The sequence below is a fragment of the Mandrillus leucophaeus genome, unplaced genomic scaffold (genome assembly GCF_000951045.1).
Source record: "Mandrillus leucophaeus isolate KB7577 unplaced genomic scaffold, Mleu.le_1.0 Scaffold676, whole genome shotgun sequence".
NCBI lineage: Eukaryota > Metazoa > Chordata > Mammalia > Primates > Cercopithecidae > Mandrillus > Mandrillus leucophaeus.
Window position 1 is genome coordinate 1509146 of NW_012107319.1, and position 23215 is coordinate 1532360.

A 23215-nucleotide genomic window follows, 5' to 3' on the forward strand; every position below is an offset into this window, starting at 1 on the left:
CAGGGCGGGAAGGGGAGTCGTGGCGGCTGCGGCGGCGGCGGCGGCAGGGACAGCAGGAGCAGTGGTGCTGTCAGCACGGCCGTCGGAGACATGGGAGACCCGGGGTCGGAGGTGAGTAGTCGAGTGAGGGCCCTGGCGTTCTCAGAGGCGAACCGCAAAGGGTTTATGTTTTCTGCGGTCTGAGGCCTGGTGCTCCATCGCAGCCTCTGGGCGATACCTCTCCAGCCTCCTGGGCAGAGCCCAGCTCTGAGACCTGGTGCGTGTCTGAGCGAGGAACCCGCAGCAACAATGGCCGCCCGTCCCCCCGCACGGGGCCCGGCGTTCGTTGTGGCCCCGGCTGGGCCAGTGGGAGCGACGTTTTAAGGCAGGATTGCCCTTTGGTGTTGAGCTTGCGTTCCTTCTTCTGGAGTAGATAAGGGGAATTCCAGAGTCCTCCTTCTGGAGTAGATAAGGGGAATTCTGAGAGGCTGGTACTGCGTTTTCAGCGTTGAGTCCCTGCAGCTCCGCACATGCTGTGGCAAGAGCCGACTGCTCGAGTTCTGTTCCTGGTCGGGTTTGCGTGAAATTGTGCTCAGTTCGTTTTCCTCAAGAGCTCTTTGTTTTTAATTGTTCCTTTCGGAAACGCTGTCTTCCTACAAGAATGTGGCTGAACAGATAAGCATGTTTTGGCTTGTTTTTATAGATAATAGAATCTGTCCCTCCAGCTGGCCCTGAGGCATCTGAGTCAACAACGGATGAAAATGAAGACGACATTCAGTTTGTCAGTGTAAGTAGCAACTGATGATTGGGTTTTTCCCAGAGTAAAAGACTATGGTGGGCCCTTATGTAATTTTACCTCACCTGGTCATTTAATGTTTATGAGTGTCTGATACATACTAGACACTGTGGAGCATGGCACAGGATTGAGATCTTTACCAAAAGAGCTGTCTGAGCCACCCCCGTAGCCATCACAAAGAGCATGGCCTAAAGAACGTGCTGTACACTAAATCTCACCCCCTACCTTTCATTTAGACTTAAGATAAAACGCTGGTCTCTAAGACGCTGTTTTGAAATGGAGCAAGAGTAACTTGTAAAGGCGACATGGAGGAAGGAGCAGCTAATGATGAGCAAGGTCGTAGAAAACAGGAAGGGTTGCGAGAGCCCAGAATCTTAGCGTTATGGTGCTTCTAACATGAAGACAAATAGCTTGAAGATTTCGCTAACCTCTGAGATCATCATGTTACAGCATAGTACAGTTGATGCTCATAATGAAGAATCCTGCATCACTGGGAACATGCTCTATTTTTCTGAGTTTCTTCCCTTTGGGACAGTAGTTTCCAAGCCTTAGTAAGTATAGACAGGCAGATTCCTGGGCCCCGCTGCAGACCTACCGAATCAGAATTTCAAGGTGGGGCCTAGGAATTCTCATTTTCAGACAAGTGCAGGGACATGTGGATTTCTGAGCACACTTTGTACAGCATTGGTTTCCAAACCAGAAGGAGATGTTTTATGATGTATTTTGGGATGATTTTCATCCATAGTTATTGGAGTTTTAGAAAGGCTTTGTGTAAAGTGGTATCTCAGCTAGCTAGGCAGAAAATAGTTCTGTCCCAAACTCCTCTTTTGGAATGCCGTAGTTAGTTGCAGTTTGGTATTCAAGCTGTAGAATATTTTGTTGAGTGTCTGATGTGCATTTGTGGTGGATGCTGGGAAACCCTGTAAAACTGGTTATTAAACAGTTTGTTCCCCAGCATTAGGGCCGTTTTGGTAATTCATTTTTGTATGGTATTTTAATAGATTTGTTTAGGAGTCCTTCACAAGATTGTTTTATTGAATTTCTTTCCCTTTACCAGTGTATATTGTGGTCTCTCCTTTTCATTTTGAATTTGTACGGATTTGGAGTAGAGGATGGGGTTGAATTGTGTTCTACCCTTTCCTTCACCATGGGCTGAAGTATGTTTAGTAACAGGATTCCATGGCTCTTGAGGACAGATATCTCAGGTTCTTCCTGAATCTTGGTATATTTGTGAACCGAGTGTTTTTCTCATGGTGTTTAGTAGAAATAATACTAGGAATGACATACTTCTTTATGAACTATGGCCCTTGGAGAAACACAAGTAGAATCTCTTAATATTTGAAAAATGTTTTGTGTAATGAATTACAGTGTAGCTTGTGACTAGTTAATATAGGCTTGAGTTCAGCTTTGGTTTAAAGGAGTCTTTTAAATTTTATGTTAGATGTAGAGGATCACTTACGTCTTTGCATCAAGAATAAAGAATGTACAATCATTGAATATCCAACATGATACAACTTCTTACTCTTGTTCCCAAATAAAGGTTCAGAGGTTTCACAGCTCCACATGGAGAAGTGAATTATATGTTTTAAGTGCAATTACAATACTAGAAGAAGCCTATTAAAATTTTTCGCTTTACATTTAAGTGGCACCACTTAAATGACAATAATAGCTTAATTATATTTCAAAATATGTTCGGAGACAGAATATTTACTTTTCTCTGGAATCCAATCCTATATGTGACTCCTCCAGCCAGTAATGCTTATTCAGTAAAGATGAAAAAGTTTGAGTTCTTCAGATAAAAAGTGAGTATTGTGATGTCACTTCATTTTTAAGGTTTGGATTTCATAGCTCTTGCTAATCTGATTTTCCCACTTTTAGTCCACTTGGTGGCACAGCAGTTATTCTGTGATTTGTAGAATACAGAATCTGAAACTAAACCCAGCTGAAGGAAAGGAGTGATATAGATATGGAGGGGAGGTGCAAAAATGGGCCCTCTCATTTAAATTTTATTGAAATAAACATAAAAGTGCACAATTCATAAGTATACTTCTTGGATAAATTTTTGCAAAGCCAATACGTGTGTGTAAACAGTGCCTAAATCAAGAAACAGAATGCTGCCATAACAAAAACTTCTCATTTAGGTCTGTTGTTCTTATTTCTGTTTAGTAATATGATCCTTTATTCAACTGCTATTTTTATATCTTTCTTTGAAATTGCAGATTTTTTATGTGCTTTACTTCTAAAAAACTAATAGCTGATGATGTGATAGTTCACAGTGCTATTCTAGATATAAAGGTATACAAACTGCTGAGGGAACCTATCGTAATCTTGCTAACAAAACAATAACAAGAGATTCAGGTTTCAGCCAAGATTATTGATATAGCGTAGAATCATTGGAAATTTCAAAATAGTCAGTGAAATCAGGATATAATTTTCTAAATAGCTTCACTACCACATAGGTCAAGTATTAATACTTTAGCTACAGTAGACAGGAGTCAGGCAGGAAATAGGATTATTTGGCTGGGTGTCTTGGGGCTGTGATGTAAATAAAAATAGTGTTGAAGCTCATAATATGCAAAGCCGTGAGTTAAGTTCCTTAGAGCTACAAAGATTAATTTGAAATACATGCTACCCTTAAAGATCAGTATTTTAGTATGAATGACGAGATAGGAGGTGAGAAGTATGTAAATAGTCCTTAGAGGTAGTAGAAAGTTCTTTTACAGAAAGTACATAGGGCTGTTAAAAAAGGACATTAGACTTGCAGTTTATCATCGTAGTAGTTAGTGGTAGTAATAAGTAGTAGTTAGTATTTACATGTGTTTAAAAGGGCATTTTGAGTAGAAGAAACAAGGAGAAGCATCAGAATGGGAAAGCAGAGAGGATTATGTGTAGTTCTGAAAGATTTTTTGTTTTTTTAAAGTGGGAGGAGGCGGCATGGGCCATGTAGTATAGATCTTGAATGCTGGATTAAATTTGAACTATAAAATAGGCACAATTGGAAACTGTTTGAAATGTTGCCTGTCAGGACTGCACGAGTAACCTGTGTCCCTAACTTCTCTATATAGGGAAAAAAAAATGATGAGTTATTTAGGGTTTTAGATTTATGCTCAAATCCATATTCTTTGTTTTAGATAAAACTTTGGTTGTAGTCAACTACCTTTTTAGTAGACCATATTTTGGTATATTGACATCTCTTTCCAATTAGTAGGAAATTGGTGCTTTGGCCTAGAGAATCAGTTTTCTGATAACAGGAATGAAAGCTTTTTATTTCATGAAACATATTTTAAAACTTAGAATATTAGTTTAACTGTTTCCCTAAACTGTTTTGCCATGCTTCTACATGTGCTTCTGCCCCTAAATTGTGTGGTATTGGGAATAGAATTCTTTAATTTTTAAATTTTATTTTTATTTAATTTTTTATTTCTATTTCAGAGACAGGATCTCTTGCCCAGGCTGGAGTGCAGTGGTATGATCCTAGCTTACTGCAGTCTCAAACTTGTGGGTTCAAGCAACCCTCTCGCCCCAGCCTCCTGTGTAGCTGGGACTACAGGTGCACTCCACCATGCCCACCTTAGAATCCTTTATTTTTTGTTAGTGGTGCAATAGGGCATGAGAATGATGGTTTACTAGTTGATGGATAGAACAGATGCTAATAAAAATACCTTGTAATTACAGGACCATATGCAGTTATAGTTTAAGATATAAGTAGTAATTATAAATATTATAGCAAATTATTTTTTTCTTGATGTTTTTATTATAAATATAACTTCTTTTGAGAAATTGGTAATTTATTTTTGGTCAGTGTTACAAAGTATTCAGAGATGGGGTAATAGAGGTAGTCCATTTTCTCTTACTGAAGGAAGAAAAAATGTGTTATTTCAGAAGCTTAGGTTAATAAACATTGTTTTAAAAATAGTATTTATGTTTTGAACTAACTCACAATTATAGTGACTATACAGCCAGTTGTGTTTAGAGAATCAAGTGTACCTCACTCAGTTTCCCCATCTGTTAAATGGGATAATAGTGATAATTCAATATCTTACCTCGTAAAGTAATTTGGGGATCAAGTGAAAAGTACATGAAAAGCTTTGCACAAGGCATGGTACAGGGCTCAATAAATGTTACTGACTCTTAGTAAATAAATGGAATACTAAATGTTTTACTTCTGTAAGCCCATTATCATGGAAGTTTTTCCATATCCACTGTGAAAATTAGCTAGTGTACACTATTTGTGTATAAGTAATCTTTTCCTTTGGGGTACATGTCTGTCCTTATTTTTCCACTCAATCTCTTTGCCATTTTAGTGATTTTCAACATGATTCCCCTTCTCATTCTACTCTATCACTTAAAGCTCAGTAATTATTTGTTGAATGTATATTCTAAATGACTTCTGCTTTTTCTCAATTTTGGATTTTCTGTGATGCTTTTTCTTTCTTTCTTTTTTTTTTTTTTTTAGAGATAGGGTCTCACTCTTGCTCAGGCTGGAGTGCAGTGGCATAATCATAGCTCACTGCAGCCTTGAACTCCTAGGCTCAAGCAATTCTGCCACCTTAGCCTCCCAAATACGTGGGACTACAGGCACGCACTACGGTGCCCAGCTAATTTATTTTATTTTTGTAGAGATGAGGTCTCACTATTTTGTCCAGGATGTTGTCAAGCTCCTGGGCTCAAGTGATCCTCCCTCATCGGCCTCCCAAAGTGCCAGGATTATAGGCGTGATCTACCACACCTGTCTGGATTTTCTACCCATATTTTCCTTTTTTTCTTTTCTCTTAGTGTGAATCATATAAAATTGTTGTTCTTCAGTAGTTGAAAAATGTTTGCATATTGGTTTAATGGTTCACTGCAAGAATAAATTTCTGATAACCTTATCTGTCCTTACTCCTTCCCTTTAAACATTACTACAGATTTTTTTTTTCCGAGACAAGAGTCCCCCTCTGTCACCCAGGCTGGAGTGCACTGGCGTGATCTCAGCTCCCGGCAACTTCTGCATCCTGAACTAAAGAGATTCTTGTTCTTCGGCCTCCTGAGTAGCTGGGATTACAGATGTGCACCACCGCACCCAGCTAATTTTTGTATTTTTAATAGAGATAGGGTTTCGCCTTGTTGGCCCAGTTGGTCTCGAACTCGTGGCCTCATGTGATCCACTTTCCTTGGCCTCCCAAAGTGCCGAGATGACAGGCATGAGCCATCCTGCCTGCAGCTACTTTTAAATTCTATTTTTGATCATTTTCTTTTTTCTTTTTTTTTTTTGAGATGGAGTTTCGCTCTTTTCACGCGGGCTGGAGTGCAATGGCACGGTCTTGGCTCACTGCAACCTCTGGGTTCAAGTGATTCTCCTGCCTCAGTCTCCCGGGTTCAAGTGATTCTCCTGCCTCAGTCTCCTGAGTAGCTGGAATTAGAGGCGCCCAACACCATGCTTGGCTAATTTTTTGTATTTTTAGTGAAGACAGGGTTTCACCATGTTGGCCAGGCTGGTCTCGAATTCCTGACCTCAGATGATTCGCCCGCCTTGGTCTCCCAAAGTGCTGGGATTACAGGCATAAGCCACCATGCCCATCCTGTTTTTCTTATTTTTTTTCCAGCCCATTTTACTTTTTACCTTGCATCTTGTCATCTTTCATCTTCCTCTTTACTTTCTGTGCATGAGAACTCTGCCTCTGTGTATTTCTGGTTGCCGGTTGGGGGGCTTTTGTATTTACTATTTCTGTGGGCCTATAATGAAGGTTCCTAATGCATATTTCTTAAAGAGAGCAAAGTAAGATCATTATATCAATGGGAAAAGCTATCGTATTTTAATTTTTCTTCTTGGATCGAACATATGATTTTCAGTCTTCTTTTTTCTTTTTTTTTGTGAGAGTCTCGCTCTGTTGCCCAGGCTGGAGTGCAGTGGTACCATCTCAGCTCACTGCAGCCTCTGCCTTCAGGGTTCAAGTGATTCATCTGCCTCAGTCTCCTGGGTAGCTGGGACTACAGGTGCCTGCCACAACGCCCTATTCCTATTTTTAGTACAGTCAGGGTTTTACCATGTTGACCAGGCTGGTCTTGAACTCCTGACCTCAAGTCATCCACCTGCCTCTGGCTCCCAAAGTGTCGGAATTACAGGTGTGAGCCACCGTGCATGGCCTACATTCTTCATACCAGGCATAGATTTTAAAGTAGGTGATTCAGCTCTGTTGACCATATATTGGAGAGTATTGGTTCCTCTCTTTCTTTATTTTTTACTTCTGCCTTATAGTTTGAGCAAAAATCTCAATTCCTTTGTTACAGATCCCTGCCCAGTCTTGCCCTCTTGTTTTATATGGTATCTGAATTAGTACCCAAAAGATGGCAGTTTCTTGGTTGAGCAGAAGTCATAGCATAGGGGAGAAAGAAGCTGTCTTCGAGACTGGATGCCTATTCTAGGGAAGAAGATCATTACCTAGATCTCAGCTTCTGTCTCCAACAGTCAACTTTCTACATGCTACAAAATCCTTTCCTCAACTATTATTTCTTCTGTGTTCCTTTCTCTTGTTTCCAGCATACTGGATTTCTCAAAATAATATGGTCTTTTCTGCTGCATTCTCAAGTGTTTTAGAGCCTGGCTTCTGTGCTCACTACTTTCTTGAAAGTTGCTCTCTCAAACACCTTTAAAAATGTCTGGTTGCCACATTCAGTGGCATTTTATTGTTGCTGTGTTTCTGGCCACATTTAACACTGACAGCTTTTTATTGAGGCGATACGATAGTTCAGTTTAGTTCTAGAGTTTAATAGTCTTCTAGGGGAGCAACTCTCAAATCTTTATTTCCAGGTATGTTCGTACTTCCCAGATTGGAGGCCTGCATTTTCAGCTGTCTGCTGGATACACCCTGTGTACTACTGTTACTTCAGCCCATAGGAATGTCAGCTTTCTGTTTCTGCTTTCCAAAGTTATACTAATGGCATTACACCTGAGCTTAAAACCTTAGAGATCACTGACTCCTTGTTTTGTTTTTTTTAAAATAATCTTTCAAATGTATTTTTATTTTATATATTTGTTGTTATTATTATTATTATTGAGACAATCTTGCTCTGTTGCCCAGACTGGAGTGCAGTGACATGATCTTGGCTTACTGCAACTTCTGCTTCCCAGGTTCAAGCGATTCTCCAGCCTCAGCCTCCTGAGTATCTGGGACTATAGGCACACACCACCGTGCCCGGCTAATTTTTACATTTTTAGTAGAGATGGGGTTTTACCGTATTGGTCAGGCTGGTCTCAAACTCCAGCCTGGCCAACATGGTAAAACCCCATCTGTACTAAAAATACACAAATTAGCTGGGCGTGGTTCTAACCTCAGGTGACCTGCCACCTTGGCCACCCAAAGTGCTGAGATTACAGATATGAGCCTCCACACCCGGCCTAATAATCAGTCTCTTTTAGTTTTCCATTTTACTTGTATTCTCTTGTATGTCCACTACCATACTCTTCTTGCCATCACCACCATTAGTTCTGCATTATCATGTGCCTGTACTGATTATCTTGCTTTGCCTGCTGTCCACACTCCTCTAAGTGATTGATCTTCTTGAAGCACAGTTCTCATGTTATTGTCTTATTATTATTTTTTTATTTTCTTTGCCTATTGAATAAAATCTAGGCTTTTAAGCCTGACATTCAAGGCCTGGTTGATGAAGAAATTAGATTGGATGGAAAGAAAGAATGCAGAATAATTCAGGTTTAACGCTTGACTCTGCAGTGGTGGGTGATGAAGCTGAGCTATAAGTCAAATTCATTTTTGAACTTGGATGTATTAACAGACTTTTGATACCAATTCTAGGTGTAAAGCACTGGATTATAATATTTGTATCTTTGTAGCACTGTTCTTATATTAATTTTCCTTTCCCAAGTAATTGACATGGCCTTAATACTCTACAGGTGTGTAGGTACTTCCTTTTAGGTCTTGTCATCATTTTATATTTATGTATTTTGAATATTTTCCTCTGCTGCTTTTGTTCTGGTTATTTTCTGCTATCCACAAAGCTCCCTCTTCAGAGTAATTCTTGCCAGTCCCAACCAAAAAAACTAGTAGGTTTAAATGCTAATTTGGTTTGAATAACTGTTAATGGCTTGTACATTTGCTTGATCGTTTATAGGAAGGACCATTACGACCTGTTCTTGAATACATTGATCTGGTCAGCAGTGATGATGAAGAGCCTAGCACCTCTCATACTGATGTAAGTACATTATATTTGATTTGTGTTTCTTCATTTGTATCTTTTAAGAGGTATTCTCTAAAGAGAGTTATCAAATCAGTGATGCCTGTGTTTAGAAATAGCCAGTTCTATTAGAATGGGCTAAAATAGGTAGTCCAAGGAGTTCTTTGCCCAGATCTCCTACTTCCAGTTTTTTTCCTCTACTTTGAGTGACGATATGAAAAAATGGTAATAAGACTCTGGGAAATTCTAAGCCTTAGAGGTGGTATCTGATAAAAGGGAAATGGAATAAAAACTGCAAGCTTATTGATTCCTCTTTCCCTTCTCTTTTCCTATATTCTCCTCAGGTGCCCTATACAACAGGATTCTTTTGTTCCAGAACCACATGACCACAGAAAATTTGTTTTCTCTTAGAAAAAAGGATATGTAGAGATCCTTTTAAGAATGAAAAGTGAGGGAAGGGTTTATAGGAGATATATTACTTCAGTCATCATCCCTTTCACCTTGTCTGTGCCCCACATATTTAGAGTTACTTATCTTACCTGTGATGTACTGGTTGTAGGTTTGACCCTTGGACCAATACTTTCCTTGCTCTGAGAAGTGAACTAGTTGAGCCCTTTGTAACAGTCTTGCCTTTCATTTGTCCTTGCTTTAGCCCAAACTTCTGTTAATGGGCTGTTTTCTTCTTGGATTAGAAAACTCTTACTGTTCAGAGTGGCCACAAACTTCTTGCTCTGTGATATAGGGGATTGAGAGACTTGGACTTGGAATCAGAATACCTGGGTTTGAGTCCCAGCTTTACTCTTTACAAATTCTGTGACTTTGGATAAATTAAGTAACCTTTTAACCTCCGTTTTTCAATCAAATAAGAATAATACCTACCTCACAGGGTTGTTGTGAGGATGAAATGAGGTAACAAATTATAACTCCTTATACTACAAACCATAAAGTAGGACTATACGACTAGAAAGTTTTGTTATTCATGGAGAGTGAATGACAGAATTTTCAAAGGTGCTTAAAATGACTCTAATGGGGGAGTTTTAGATTTTTTTTTCTTCTTAGTGGAACTTTCCTTAAGTTCTCTTTGCCATCGTTAGCTTCTTGCGTATCTTGAATAGAACTTAACATATCTTGAATGGAATATTTTTTTCTTTTATTCTTATGAGTGGTCTCAGCACTTATTCTTATGCTAACACGGGACCAAACAGCAGCCAGGGTAGCACCACATGATCTGAGCTTGTTTTTACTCTCTACTTTTTCATAAACAGAGTCCCAGATTAATGCCAATAGTTGATATTGGGTCTTTGGGGTAGCAAAGTTTGTGGATTTGACTTCTCTGATTCCTTTTGCTGACCTTGAGTGGATTGTATCTTTCACTGTTAATTATAATAATTTAAAAATTGAGTTCTACTTACTGGACGTGAATCTCTGCACTTGAAAGTTAACATATTAAAAGCATTTTTTTCTCTTCCTTGGTTTTCTTGTTCATGTGGATAACCCAGAGAATGCCTGAATCTAAGGTGCCATCCTCTGAGAATCATCGCCCAGAAATGTGCTCTAGCTGCAGTGTTCCTCTTCCCATTGGAGATAGCAGCTCCTTCTCTGGGAGTTGTTCCAGCAGTCCAGAAAGGATAGTTTCTCAAACTTCCTCTGTTGAGAACCCATTGGAGAACCAGAAAAATGATCAAAATAATTCAGATACTAAGATCTCTGAGACAGAGACCCTTAAATCGTCACAGAATTTTCAGACTCTGCCTTCATCTCCACTTCTGGTCCCCCAAGAATCTTTGGCCTCTTCTGAGGTCAAAGAGAATTTATGTATAGATTCTTCTTCAGCTTCACAGCATGGACGGGATGCCATCCTCTATCTCCAGACACAAGTAGCTGAAATGTCCCGAGTGATACGTGATCTGCAGTCCAGGAGCTGTTTTAGATTTCATCATTCTAGGCCAAGTGAGAACTCCTCAGTTCCTTGGGACATCTCCACCTCTAAGGAGGAAAATTTATCCACAGTTGAAGAAGAAACTGATTACAAATCACCATCAGCTGATGACAAAGGGCAGCCATCTGACCCCAGCCAATCTAGTTTCACAGGTCTTTTGAAGAGAATGGAACAAAGAGGTGTTATAAAAAGGGTGACATTACAATCTGAAGCAGAGTCATGTGAAGGGAAACCTGATTGTGTGACTTCTAAAAAACGTTTGGTTCCTCCATTGCATCCTCTTCTGAGAATTGCCACCACTGAGGTTTTTAAAGACCCTGCTGATTGCCATCCTTCTTCCTTCATGGGACACAGGGTATATCCTGTGGCCAAGGACACCTCTCCTTTCCAACCAAACCCACCAGCTGAAGGCCCCATTGTAGAAGCATTAGAACACAGCAAAAGAGGAAATACAACATCCCCTCTAGATTCTACCTCAAAAGAAATGGAGGTCATGGGTTGTAGGTTTTACCATGCTGCCTCCATTGCAGCCCGAGCTGCTAGCTACATGGCTTATATGACTCAATATCAGCGTAAACTCTGGGAAGACATGGAAGATCTGGTTCATGACCCAGAGTTTGATCGTGGAAAAGCAAGATGTATAATATCTGATGGTATGGATGCAGGCCTTTGGCAACTTTGTACTACTAGGGACATAATGGATTCTGTAGTCAGAGTTATGGCCATGGCCATAGACTATAGAAGGCAGGCCTGGCTTCGACTTACATCTCTTACTAAGAAAACCCAGGAGAAGATCTCCCACTTGCCCTTTGATGGTACTTCCCTTTTTGGACAAGATGTAAAAGCTGTTGTTGCAGAAGAGAACAGTATAAAAGAAAATGACTATAAAGATCACAAATACTATAATCAGCATCGATACTTTTATAGTCATGATCAGAAAGCACATTATCACAATAGAGGATACTCCAAAGGGGATTGGTACAAACCTCGAAACCACCCCTATAGATATAGAAAGAAGGGAGACTCTCCAGAACGCCATGGGTACAAGAATTAATAACCTGTTTTATGTTCAGCAGAATAGTCATTCAAGATCCTAACTATTTTACTTGTTCCTCCTCGTACAAATAGAATCTACAGGTAGGAGATCATCTCAAAAACTGAATGCATGTCTGGAATGATCACAGCTGACATTTGAATTGTAGACTTTTGAAATGAAGTATAAAATAAACTCATGACTTACTGACCAAGTGAGCAGTGGAGACTTTCTTGAAAGGGTTGGACAAATGTTTATCCTTTATTTCTGGTCCAAAAATAAGTTTGGAGGAGGGCCACTCAGGAATCTGAATCCTCTTGTGATTAAAGAAAAATATAAAGATTTGTTCCTCAGGAAAATCTTATCTGTAAACTGAGGACTAGCAGATATTTTGAATCTAGAAATAACCTAATACTAGATCTCTGTTTACTAAGACCAGAGGTAAATCCTTCATTTTTAGGTTATCAGTGCTTCCTTGTTCAGGCTTCAGTTTGACAGATCTTCACAAAATGACACATCTGTTAAAATGTCTTTATGTCAAGATGGTCAACTAACCAAGAGTTCATACTACTGTCAAGCTCTGTGAGACTTCAGAATCAGCCATGAAGCTTTGTGTCAACTGGAATTCAAGTCAAATTTTGCCAAATCCAGTTTGCTTCCCCTTGGAATGGCTAGATGTCACAGGTCTTCTATGGACACCAACTGGAAAAAGACTTCTACCTATAACATCTCTGTAGAAATTGCACAGTAACTATCTTCATCAAGACTTTGATGGCCACCATACCATCACTACTCATAAAGCTACATGTGAGAGTTCTTTGTTGTCATCAGTCCTAATAGTCTTTGACCTATCAAGCTCTCATATCAAGTTGTAAGACTGAGTCATGGTAGTCTCTCACTGTAAGCTGGGCCTTTCACCAAGATGGCCTTCTTAAACAACCTACCTTCTAAACATTTAATTCTTTTGAGCTTGATAGTGCATCACACTCTAAATACAAAAAAGATACGCACATCAGTGCCCTGGAAATAAAGGATGTTACACGATCCAGGCATGAAAATCTGAACTCCTAAGAGCAAGAATTCCAAACATGCCTGACAATCTTCTCCCCTTACTGTAATAAAGAGGGATACCATCAGTCTAGATTTTATTGGGAATCCTTAAGATTTAAAGCATAGCTGTGGATTTAGGGAAGAGAACAGGATATCCATTAAGGATTTGAAAGGCTGAAATCAAGACTTCAGTGATACATTCTTGGTTACTTGGTTACTTAATTTAGTCAGATTCTTAGTGTAAGAGACAGCTTATCTTTTTGCTCCCAGTTGATCCCAGTAATAGTTTTTCACCGTACTGGAACTGGCAGCAGATACCTCAGTTATATGTCCCACAGTATCTTCTCTTTAGACTCAAGGTAGTGGATGTGTGGTATATCAGCCCTTAGATCCATGTCTTCACAGCATGACATCAGGAATGGAGAATATGTCAAGTTTGAGGGGTCTGAATACATCACCTAGTATTATTTGCTTGGCAGCCAAAACCAGTTGTTTTTCTTTTAATTGACAGACTTAATTCTGTAACTTCTGTGTTTTTTCATCTGCTTGGTCGAGGCATTTTGGATATACTACTAATTGAATATGGCACTGTTTTATGGTGTATGTGGCTTCTTGCCATAGTTGTTGCACAGTGGTAATTGACATTTTCTCTGGTGCCACGATTTTTAATAGTTTATTGGAAGCTCCTTCCTCCTCCCCCATCATAACTATATTCAGCACCCATTTTAAAATCTACTTTTCTTCCTTTCCTTATTTGTGTTACAGAGGTTGTTGGCGTAAATTTTACTACTTGGAAGAAATTATTTTGTCAGTTAATTTCCGGGTACTGTATTGGTCATGTTTGTCCTATTTGTAGATTAAACTTGAACTAGTCTTAATAAAGGGGGTATTGTTTTGCAGATTTAGCCCAGTCATATAAAGAGTTAATACTTACCTTATTTTTCTGTATTTTACACAAAATTTTATTTCCACTTCTGTGGAAAAGGTCCATGCCAGTGTTCTTTACAAACTGTCTTTCAAACTAAACCCTAGAAGAATATTGATTACCTGAACAGAAACAAAGGCCTAAGAAATCATACATTTTTGTGGCTTATGTGCATTGCACCAATCAAGCAATCCCATGTGCTCTTGATACTGGCACTGTAGTTTTATCTTAGAGAACTTGCCACTGGAGAACTCAGTGGTGAGAGACCTTGGAAATGTTTTATGTGACTGCACATAAGTGTTCCTAACTAGCTAAGGCTACTTCAGACTCTTTTCACTTTCCATTTCTCCCCTTTTCCTTCCCTGAATTAGATGCTATGTCATAAACTTGGTGGTTTTTGATATACCCTTATTTCAAACCTTAAACTAAACCAAAATAAGTTATGCCTGAAAATGTGTTTGTCTGAAACTATTTTGGCACTTCCCTTTAATATACTTCCCCTCCCCTTTGCCTTTTAAATTGTGGTTTAAAAAAAAGAAAAGAAAAGAGGCACATAAAGCTTAGCACCTTAACCATTTTTTAAACGTATGGTAGTGTTGACTATATTTGCATTGTTGCGCAGCTCCTCCATTCTTAAATATTCGTAAGATGATGTTGCTGTTCTCTTTTCCTCTTGTGATATTTATGTTGCCCAGTAATAAGTAAAAGTATCCTTTCTTAGTTACTCTAACTGATATGCCCAAGTGTCTCCAGATACTCTGTTTTCCTCAAAGTGTAAAGGTATAGGGAAATCATCAAATTGGTGACCAAGTAGTTCTGAAAGGATTTGACCGTTTAATAGGGATGGAGACAGAATGCATATCAGGAAGAGTTTTTAGTTGTAGATTAGTTTCTTGAGTGCGAAAGAAATATCTTTAATGTGTTTATTTTTTATTATTTTAAAATCTCTGGCATACTTGAAAGATGATAATGTTATAAAACTTAAAGTGAGGATTTGGTCTAGGGAGATTACCCCAGTAGAATCAGAAACTCTTAGATAATAAATATTCGTATTATGCCTGCCGTGTTCAGAGCCTGCAACAAAATTCTCTAGTAGGCCAACCTCTAATGTTTAAATACCTCTAGGTTTTCTAGGAGGCCTTGGAATAGTTGCAAGTTTAATGATCTGTTATTCTCAAAAAGGATGTATCTAATGATCTTTTTTCTTCAAAATGTTACTTCTTGATTAGATATACAATGTATACAGAGACAATATGGTTTCTTGTAGTTACTGTGTATAGGGAAGTACTGTTTCCATTTTTATATGAAGTGCCTTTTTAAATTCTACACTTTTCTTTAAAACTTAAACTTTGATGTCTTGCATATATTGCTTGTGGTATTTATGTGAATTTTGTACAGTGATTTAATCTTGTAGTTTATTACTCTATCATTTGTACAATTGCACTATCTAAATGTACTCCCTTCTGAATGTTAATTTGTTTATAGCACTGTTGATTCATTTCAGAAGGTTGTAGAGTATACCTTCCTCCCCCTTATTTAACTAACTAGACAGTAGTTCTTTTTTGTTATTAGTGAGTGGCCAATTTTGGGGGGCCTTAAGACAGCTTTGTTTTCTATAGATGCGCTCTAGGTTTTCTGATTGTCTCATATCTAACCTTGTTCTTAGCCATGGTAACACAACTTAATATTTGATAAGTGGGTGTGTTTACTTGGTTAGAATAAGCACGGACATTTTTAAAAAGCAGTAAATTTGCTGACACTTTATCTTTTTTTTAAAAGACTGAATGACAGCTTCCTTATCAGTATAATTACAGTTAAACTTTTATTTTTTTTTTAAACTGTGTGGCAGCTTCTTTATCAGTATAATTCCATTTATTTAACCCTCAAAATGACATTTTGAAGGGAGCATAAACTCTTTCAGGCTACTAGGACACTATTTAGTATGCTTTATTAGTACTACACTAATAATTTACTGAGTGATACCTCAGTGACCTGATTGATAATGTCCTTAAGGACCTGATACATCCAGGATAACCTCTCAGGTACTGTAAACAAGGAGGTTGAAAAAGACACATTCCAGAATCCCTTTGGTAAAATTGGATACTGATGTGGATGGACATGACATTGATTATTCTTGAAGATGTAACTAGTTGACTGGGATTCTGATGAAGGTTTGAAATTATGGATTAGATATTTGTAGAAGTAGTTTAAAGATTGCAATAAGTGAAATCTTTTTTTTTTTTTTTTTTTTTAAAACGGAGTTTTGCTCTTGTTGCCCAGGCTGGAGTGCGATGGCGTGTCTCGGCTCACTGCAACCCCCACCTCCCGGGTTGAAGCAATTCTCCTGTCTCAGCCTGCCGAATAGCTGGGGTTACAGGCATGCGTCACTATGCCCAGCTAATTTTGTATTTTTAGTAGAGATGGGGTTTCTCTATGTTGGTCAGGCTGGTCTCAAACTCTGGACCTCAAGTGATCTGCCTGCCTTGACCTCCCAAAGTGCTGGGATTACAGGTGTGAGCCACCGTGCCTGGCTGTGAAATCTTTTTTTTTTTTTTTTTTTTTATGTGAGGCGTATTTTGCCACAGTCTCGCACTGTTTAGGTTCTCTTGTCTTTTGGAATTTATCATTCTGTATTTAATGTTAGTGGCTAGTCCAATAATTGATTGTCTCATCTGTATGCATCTTATGCATGTGATTCCATTGACTAGATCAATTCTGTATGGTTTATCATAGTAGATACACAAACCAGTCTTTATTTTTTACCTAAGAAAATATATAGGTGGAAGTTATCAGTAAACTGGTGATTATTGTATTGAATGCAAATCTTTTTATTATTTTTCCAGATATATTGAGTTTTATAAAATATTAAAATATTATTTTATGAAATTTCCCTTCCTGGATGAGCAGAATATTGTTTTATTAAATCTTCTCTTACTAGTGGAATATTTTTTACTTCTTTGTCTTTTCATTTACTTGTTTTTTGTTGTAATGAAAACTTTAGTAGTGTTTGGTACCATTGAGATAACTTATTACTGGAAATTTTGTTGGCTTCCTGTGGGATATATCTGAAAATGGTCACAGTCCAACCATGTCCTTTTGATGTTGTTAGCATATCAGTTATTCTTTGTATTGATCTTTTCTTCTGTATTCAACACCTCTTTCTGAAAGGATGTCTGATCTTCCCATAATCTCTTTGATGTAGGTGATATTTTTTATTCTATCAGTGTATACTAGACAAGATTTTGATGTGGCTTTGTGTTTGTATATTTAAATACCATGTCTTTAAAGCATTAGTAGAAGAGATACTCTAGTTTCTTCTAATGTCCCTTTTAAAAAAAAATAGCCAGTCCAGTATCTCAAACTACTTTGATTTTTGAACTTAAATCAACTTTTAGTGCTACCTTGTTTAACGGTAGTATTATTTTCTCATTTCTACATGTTCACACACATTTATTATATATAGTTTATGGTTAGAGGTATCTTATAAAAATTTTGAAGCCCATCCCCATGGATTTATTATATATAATACAGCCCTGATATATCTTAAAGTTAACCCGTTAAGGGCTTTACTGGTTGAGGTAACCTATTTCAAATGGTGTGTTGGGTTTTGTGATACCTTGTCAAGAATTCAGTAAGAATTTTCAGGTTGTCTGTATTTTCTTTTGGGACTTTGGAGATCTCTCAAGTTGTATTGTTTTGGAGATCTCTCAAGTCGTATTGCTTTCTGTATTCCTGAGTATATTCCTTTGGTAACATGAAAGTAAATAGTTTATATTTGATGTTTTTTTTTTTTTTTTTTTGAGACGGAGTTTCACTGTCACCCAGGCTGGAGTGCAGTGGCGCGATCATGGCTTCCTGCAAGCTCTGCCTTCTGGATTCACGCCATTCTCCTGCCTCAGCCTCCTGAGTAGCTGGGAGTACAGGCACCCGCCACCACACCTGGCTAATTTTTGGTATTTTTAGTAGAGATGGGGTTTCACCGTATTAGCTAGGATGGTCTCAATCTCCTGACCTCGTGATCCGCCCACCTCGTCTTCCCAAAGTGCTGGCATTACAGGTGTGAGCCACAGCGCCCGGCCTATATTTGGTGATATTTTTAAAAGTTCTACTTTGACTTTAAGTGCTTCAAGAATTGTGTTCAGTTAGTAGTACTTTTGTAAGACTAACCCTGTTCATATGCTATCTTTGCTCCATGAGTTATCATAGTACTGTTTTCTTTCATTACCCATAAGAGTGGCTTTATCACAGCATTCACTTTTAAGGGCTGCAGTTAGACCTCTTGTTAACTCCTACTTTTATCTGTGATGGCTATGTTTCATACTACCTTTATTTATAAATGTAGTAATGTGTTAAATAACTATCATGTTGTGGTCCCTTAATACCTCTTTTGATTGGTGAGGTAACAGTGATGTGGATGATGAAATAAAAATGTTTCCCCAAGTCACTAACCACAGTTTTCAACTCATTTTTTTTTTACATATTTAATTTACATTTAACTACTGTTAGGTATGCAGCCAGTTCCTTTTTGCCTTCATTGGAATCTAGTTATATAAATAGTTTCATTTAGATTCTTGGGACAGAGGGTCTGTGTATTGATCTTTCTTTAATGGCTTGGAACAGCTTCTATATGTTCTGACAGGGTTTGGAAGCATGTTGAATCCTTGTGTCTAATTGTCATCTTCCTGCCTGGGAAGACAGTAGAAGAAAGAATCTGCATTTGTATAGTCGCTGTACAGGCTCTGTGCTGGTTGCAAGGCACTCTTGAGAGAGAAATTCCTTCTTATTTTGCAGATGAAAAACTGAAACTTAAGAGTCATTAAGCAACTTGCTCAGGTAGTAGAACTGAGCTTTAAATATAGACTTTTTCCAGTCTCAATTCAACATTATACTAGGCTGCCTCCATGTGTTTTTCAAAGCCCCATTCAAGTTTTACTTCTATGGCAAACTCATTTCACATACACAAATCTTTTTCTTTTCTGAACTTTGTTTATGGCTTTGCTGTCACTCCACTAAAGTATTTGATGTCATATATTAACTGATTCCTGATTATTTCACTTGTCAGATCAGGAACCCTATCCTCTTAGTTCTCCCATTGAGATTTCACTGTGCTGGACTGAGATTATTCTTGATTCATAGTCATTGGTTTCTGTTTCCATTCATTTTCAGCACTGATTATGTTAATCGTATTGCTTGTGTTTTTTCTTTGTTCTATGTTGTTTATTACATTCATTTTGTTTCATATAGACACTTAATTTTTTTTTAACTAGCATTTTGAGGATATTGGCTTAATGGAAGGAAAAAGGAATGGTGCAAAAAGCACATGGTATTTGAATTCCAAAGACCTTGACCCTCAGTATTAGCAAGTCACTTATTTTCTGAGCCTCAGTTTTCCTACTCTCAAATGAGTTAATATCCAAAAGTACTTTGAAAACACTAAAGCTGATACAGATTTCCTTTTTTAAGTAATTGTGCTGTTTCTATTCATGTTGGATATGGTGTTCTGTGGTATTAACTATAGATACATACCTTTTAAAATGTATCTAACAGCATGTAAATATTCATTTCATGCCATGTAATCATGTTCCCCCTTTTATGATTTTTTAAGACTATCTTACAAGCCTAACAGTGTACTAAGTCATTAGAAGACATATTTAAAGTAAAAGTCTCTTTTCCCAAGTACAAGCTAAGAAATGCTCATAATAAACAATAAGAAAATAATAAGAGAATGTAGAATGAAGAGCTAGAGTGTGTATGTATGTGTATACAATTTTTGATAGATGGTATTTTGTTATTTTATATCTGTGTTGAAAACAGTCTTTTAGTTTGTCAGACATCTTTTTCAGTACCTGCTATGTGCAGGCAGGTGCTAAGAAAGGTCTGAGAATACTGAGGGTTAATAAGAGATGGCATATTCTCAAGAGAAGTAAATACCAATAAAGTATAAGAGCAGATGTCCTTTTTGGAAGAATGCCTGTGGTGATGGAACAAAAAAAGCCATATAGAGGGATGAGGAAAGCTTTTCTTACCAAGTGTGTGAGCTGAGTTTTGGAGGAGAATTAGGCAAGAGTTAGTTGGCCTGGTGGAGAAACAGGAGCCAGGCATTCAGGTGGAGGAGCAGGAGAGTGCAACAGTGTGGGTAACATAATGGAGTGTGTCTGGTTTCAGAATTATGAAAAATAGTCTTTAGGGGAAACAGAAGAGGAGAGTAAACTAAAAGAAGTTGATAAATTATCCGTGAATATATACTGGTTCCTACATATTCAAAGTGTGCTAAGTTTGTGTAGCCATCACTTGTAAGGTTGTAGGAGTTGTCTGTCTAGGAGTTGGTTTGTACCGTAGTCCATTATGTACATCTAGAACAATTCTTTCCCGGAACTGAGCCCAAGCTGGGCTTTCAGCAGTGCACCTTTGGCTCTGGGGCAGCTCAAGCAATCGGAGAGAACTGAGGCACTGGTAGAGAACAACTCTGAGGATGAACAGGGTAATGCCCCTGAAGTGGAATGTGGTATCCCTTCACAGTTAAATGGTTGCATACTTCAGGGTCACCTGTGGAAAGGTGTCCTCAGGGTAGCTAAAAGTGGTTAATTTCCTTGTGTTTTGACTTACAGATGATTTCTAGGTGGACTTGGGGAAAATAAAGATACTTACAAAAATATTGCCTCATTGGCATTTGGAGGTGTTGTATTGAAGGAGGAAGTGGGTTCCTATCACCAGAACCCTCTCTAGGTGATTCAGATAGGAAATTGGGTTGTAGACCTTGTGACAGTAATATCTCCAGCAGCTCCAACACATTTTGTCAACTTCGTGTTTAAGTTTTTTTCCTTGCTGTTGGCCACTTTTAGCTTCTTTTTTTTTTTCCTTCTTTTCCTTTTTTTGTTTTTGAGACAGTCTTGCTCTGGCTCCCAAGCTGGAGTACAGTGGGGTCATCTTGGTTTACTGCAACCTCCACCTCCCAGGTTCAAGTGATTCTCCTGCCTCAGCCTCCCAAGTAGCTAGGATTACAGGCACGTGCCACCATGCCTGGCTAATTTTTTGTATTTTTTGTAGAGATGGAGTTTTGCCACGTTGGCCAGGCTGGTCTCAAACTCTGGACCTCAAGTGATCTGCCCACTTTGGCCTCCCGAAGTACTGGGATTACAGGCGTGAGCCACCGTACCAGGCCCCATTCCCACTTTTACTTTCATTTTCTTTACAGTTCATCTTTTTTTTTTTTTTTTTCCCTTCTATGCCAGAGGCGAAACAGTGGCACGCGGGGTTAAAAATCTGTAACTCCCTTTTGGTTTGTCACACATCATATTCAGAGTTATTGTGTGGTTTTGTTTTTTTTTTTTTCTTTTTGAGACTGAGTCTCACTCTGTTGCCGAGGCTAGAGCTAGTGGTGCAATCTCGGCTCACTGCAACCTCTGCCTCCCAGGTTCAAGCGATTCTCTTGCCTCAGCCTCCCGAGTAGCTGGGATTGCAGGCGCCCGCCACCATGCTCAACTAATTTTTGTATTTTTAGTAGATATAAGATTTCACCATGTTGGCTAGGCTGGTCTCGAACTCCTGACCTCAGGTGATCCACCCACCTTGGCCTCCCAAAGTGCTGGGATTATGGGTGTGAGCCACCACGCCTGGCTGTATATTTTAAAATTCTCTTAAGTTCCAAAGTTGCATTGTTACTATTATTTTTTGGTCCTGTACTGAAGGAGGATGGAAGTCATTTTCCTAAAATGATTTTTGTAGAGAGAGATGTTGGCAGTTTACTCAAAAGAGAATATAGGAAAATCTTTTTTAATAGGTTTGGTGGGACTAGCCTTCTTAACTGAATAAAGTGCTTTACAGAATGGGGTATATCTATATGTATGTTTTAAGATTTGTTCATACAAAGCAGATGTCCTGTGTACTTTGTATTTGTAAACAACTAATTGGGGGTGGGAAGGAGATTGCTTTGTAAAAAGAGAGTTTCCTGGTCCTAAAGCTTTGCTGCTGGAGATGGTAAGATGGTAAATAAATATTGTACTGTTATGCTGTGTTTATCTCTTCTGCTTTATCTGTATTTGCATATAAAATTCTTGAGAAAAACCATTGCTTTTCAAAGTGTTATTTGGGATACAGTTTGAGTTATATAAGTTGAGTGGCAGGGGCTTCTGGTAAACAGAACTTTGTTGGGGGGTGGTGCAAACTTCAGACCAAACCATGGATTGAAGCTTTAGGATGGGCAATAATAAGCAGACTTTGAAATTGGGTTTCTATGAAGTAATCCATTCATTGCAGGATTTCTATTCAAACCAAATGCACTAGTCAGATACTGTGGTGATGATGTGCAAAGTTAATTCTTTTGCAGTTGGTTGTTTCTTTGAGCTTTCTTTGAACTTGGAGTCCCTTACATATAAGATAGAGATGATGAAAGAAATACTCTCCAGTTGGAACTCCTCTGGATAATCAGTGCCAGCTGATGTTCAGGAAGATATTATGACTGTAAATAAACTTGCCTTGGATTGTTTTGTGGATATCCCCTCACCTTATTCTTTACCTTCCTCCCTCCTACAAATTGCATCTTTTCCTATTACTAGCTTTTTCATTACCCAGAAGGTGCCTATGATGAGTCATATAGGAAACTGGGTTGTTGTGGTCACTTCTCTGGATAGTAACTGTTCTTGTAGAATACTTTCTTCCTAGGTTATGTCAACCTGTGTGGTATATGGAGCAAAATTGTTCCATTTCATAGAGAGGTCTAGTGACTTCATATTCATAATGTATTCATATTTCTATTAAAGTAATTTTGTAGAAAATGTAAAATGGAAGCTTTTTGGTTCATCAAGAACTAAAGTGCTTTTTAGAAATTAGTAATAATGATTTACAAATATAAGTCATTTATCATTAAAAGGCCACAAAGTAGTACAATGCTGTGAGCTATTGTAAAATAATTTCTTCTGTGAAGCCCTGCTTTTTGTTGTTGTTTTTTTTCTTTCTTTCTTTTTAAGCCTTTATTTTAGGTTCAAGGGTACATTTACAGGTTTGTTTTATAGGTAAACTTGTGTCATGGGGGTTTGGGACACAGGATTATTTTGTCACCCAGGTACCAAGCATGGTAACCGATTGTTATTTTTCTGGTGCTCTCCCCCCTCCCACCCTCCTCCCTCATGTAGGCCCAATGTCTGCTGTTCCCGTATTTGTGCCCTTTGGTTCTCATTATTTAGCTCCCACTTATACGTGAGAACATGCAGTATTTGGTTTTCTGTTCCTGTGTTAGTTGACTAAGCCCTCCAGCTCCATCCATGTTCCTGCAGAGGACATGACGTCATTCTTTTTTTTTTTTTTGGCTATATAGTAGTCCGT

At 38.4% G+C, this 23215-nt stretch overlaps 1 protein-coding gene across 3 annotated transcripts in view; it reads left to right on the forward strand.

Annotated features, from left to right (window-relative positions):
- Positions 1-23215, forward strand: part of ZNF451 (zinc finger protein 451) — an 82430-nt gene that overhangs the window by 323 nt on the left and 58892 nt on the right. For 2 of the 3 annotated variants that reach the window (XM_012002067.1, XM_012002068.1), the window contains exons 2-4: positions 18-111; positions 683-766; positions 8885-8965. In XM_012002067.1, coding sequence (XP_011857457.1) covers positions 91-111; positions 683-766; positions 8885-8965 — 186 coding nt within the window. In that variant the 5' untranslated portion in view covers positions 18-90. Of the gene's footprint in view, positions 1-17; positions 112-682; positions 767-8884; positions 8966-10446; positions 13121-23215 lie in introns of those variants that run through there. The other variant, XM_012002069.1, reaches the window with a different exon arrangement.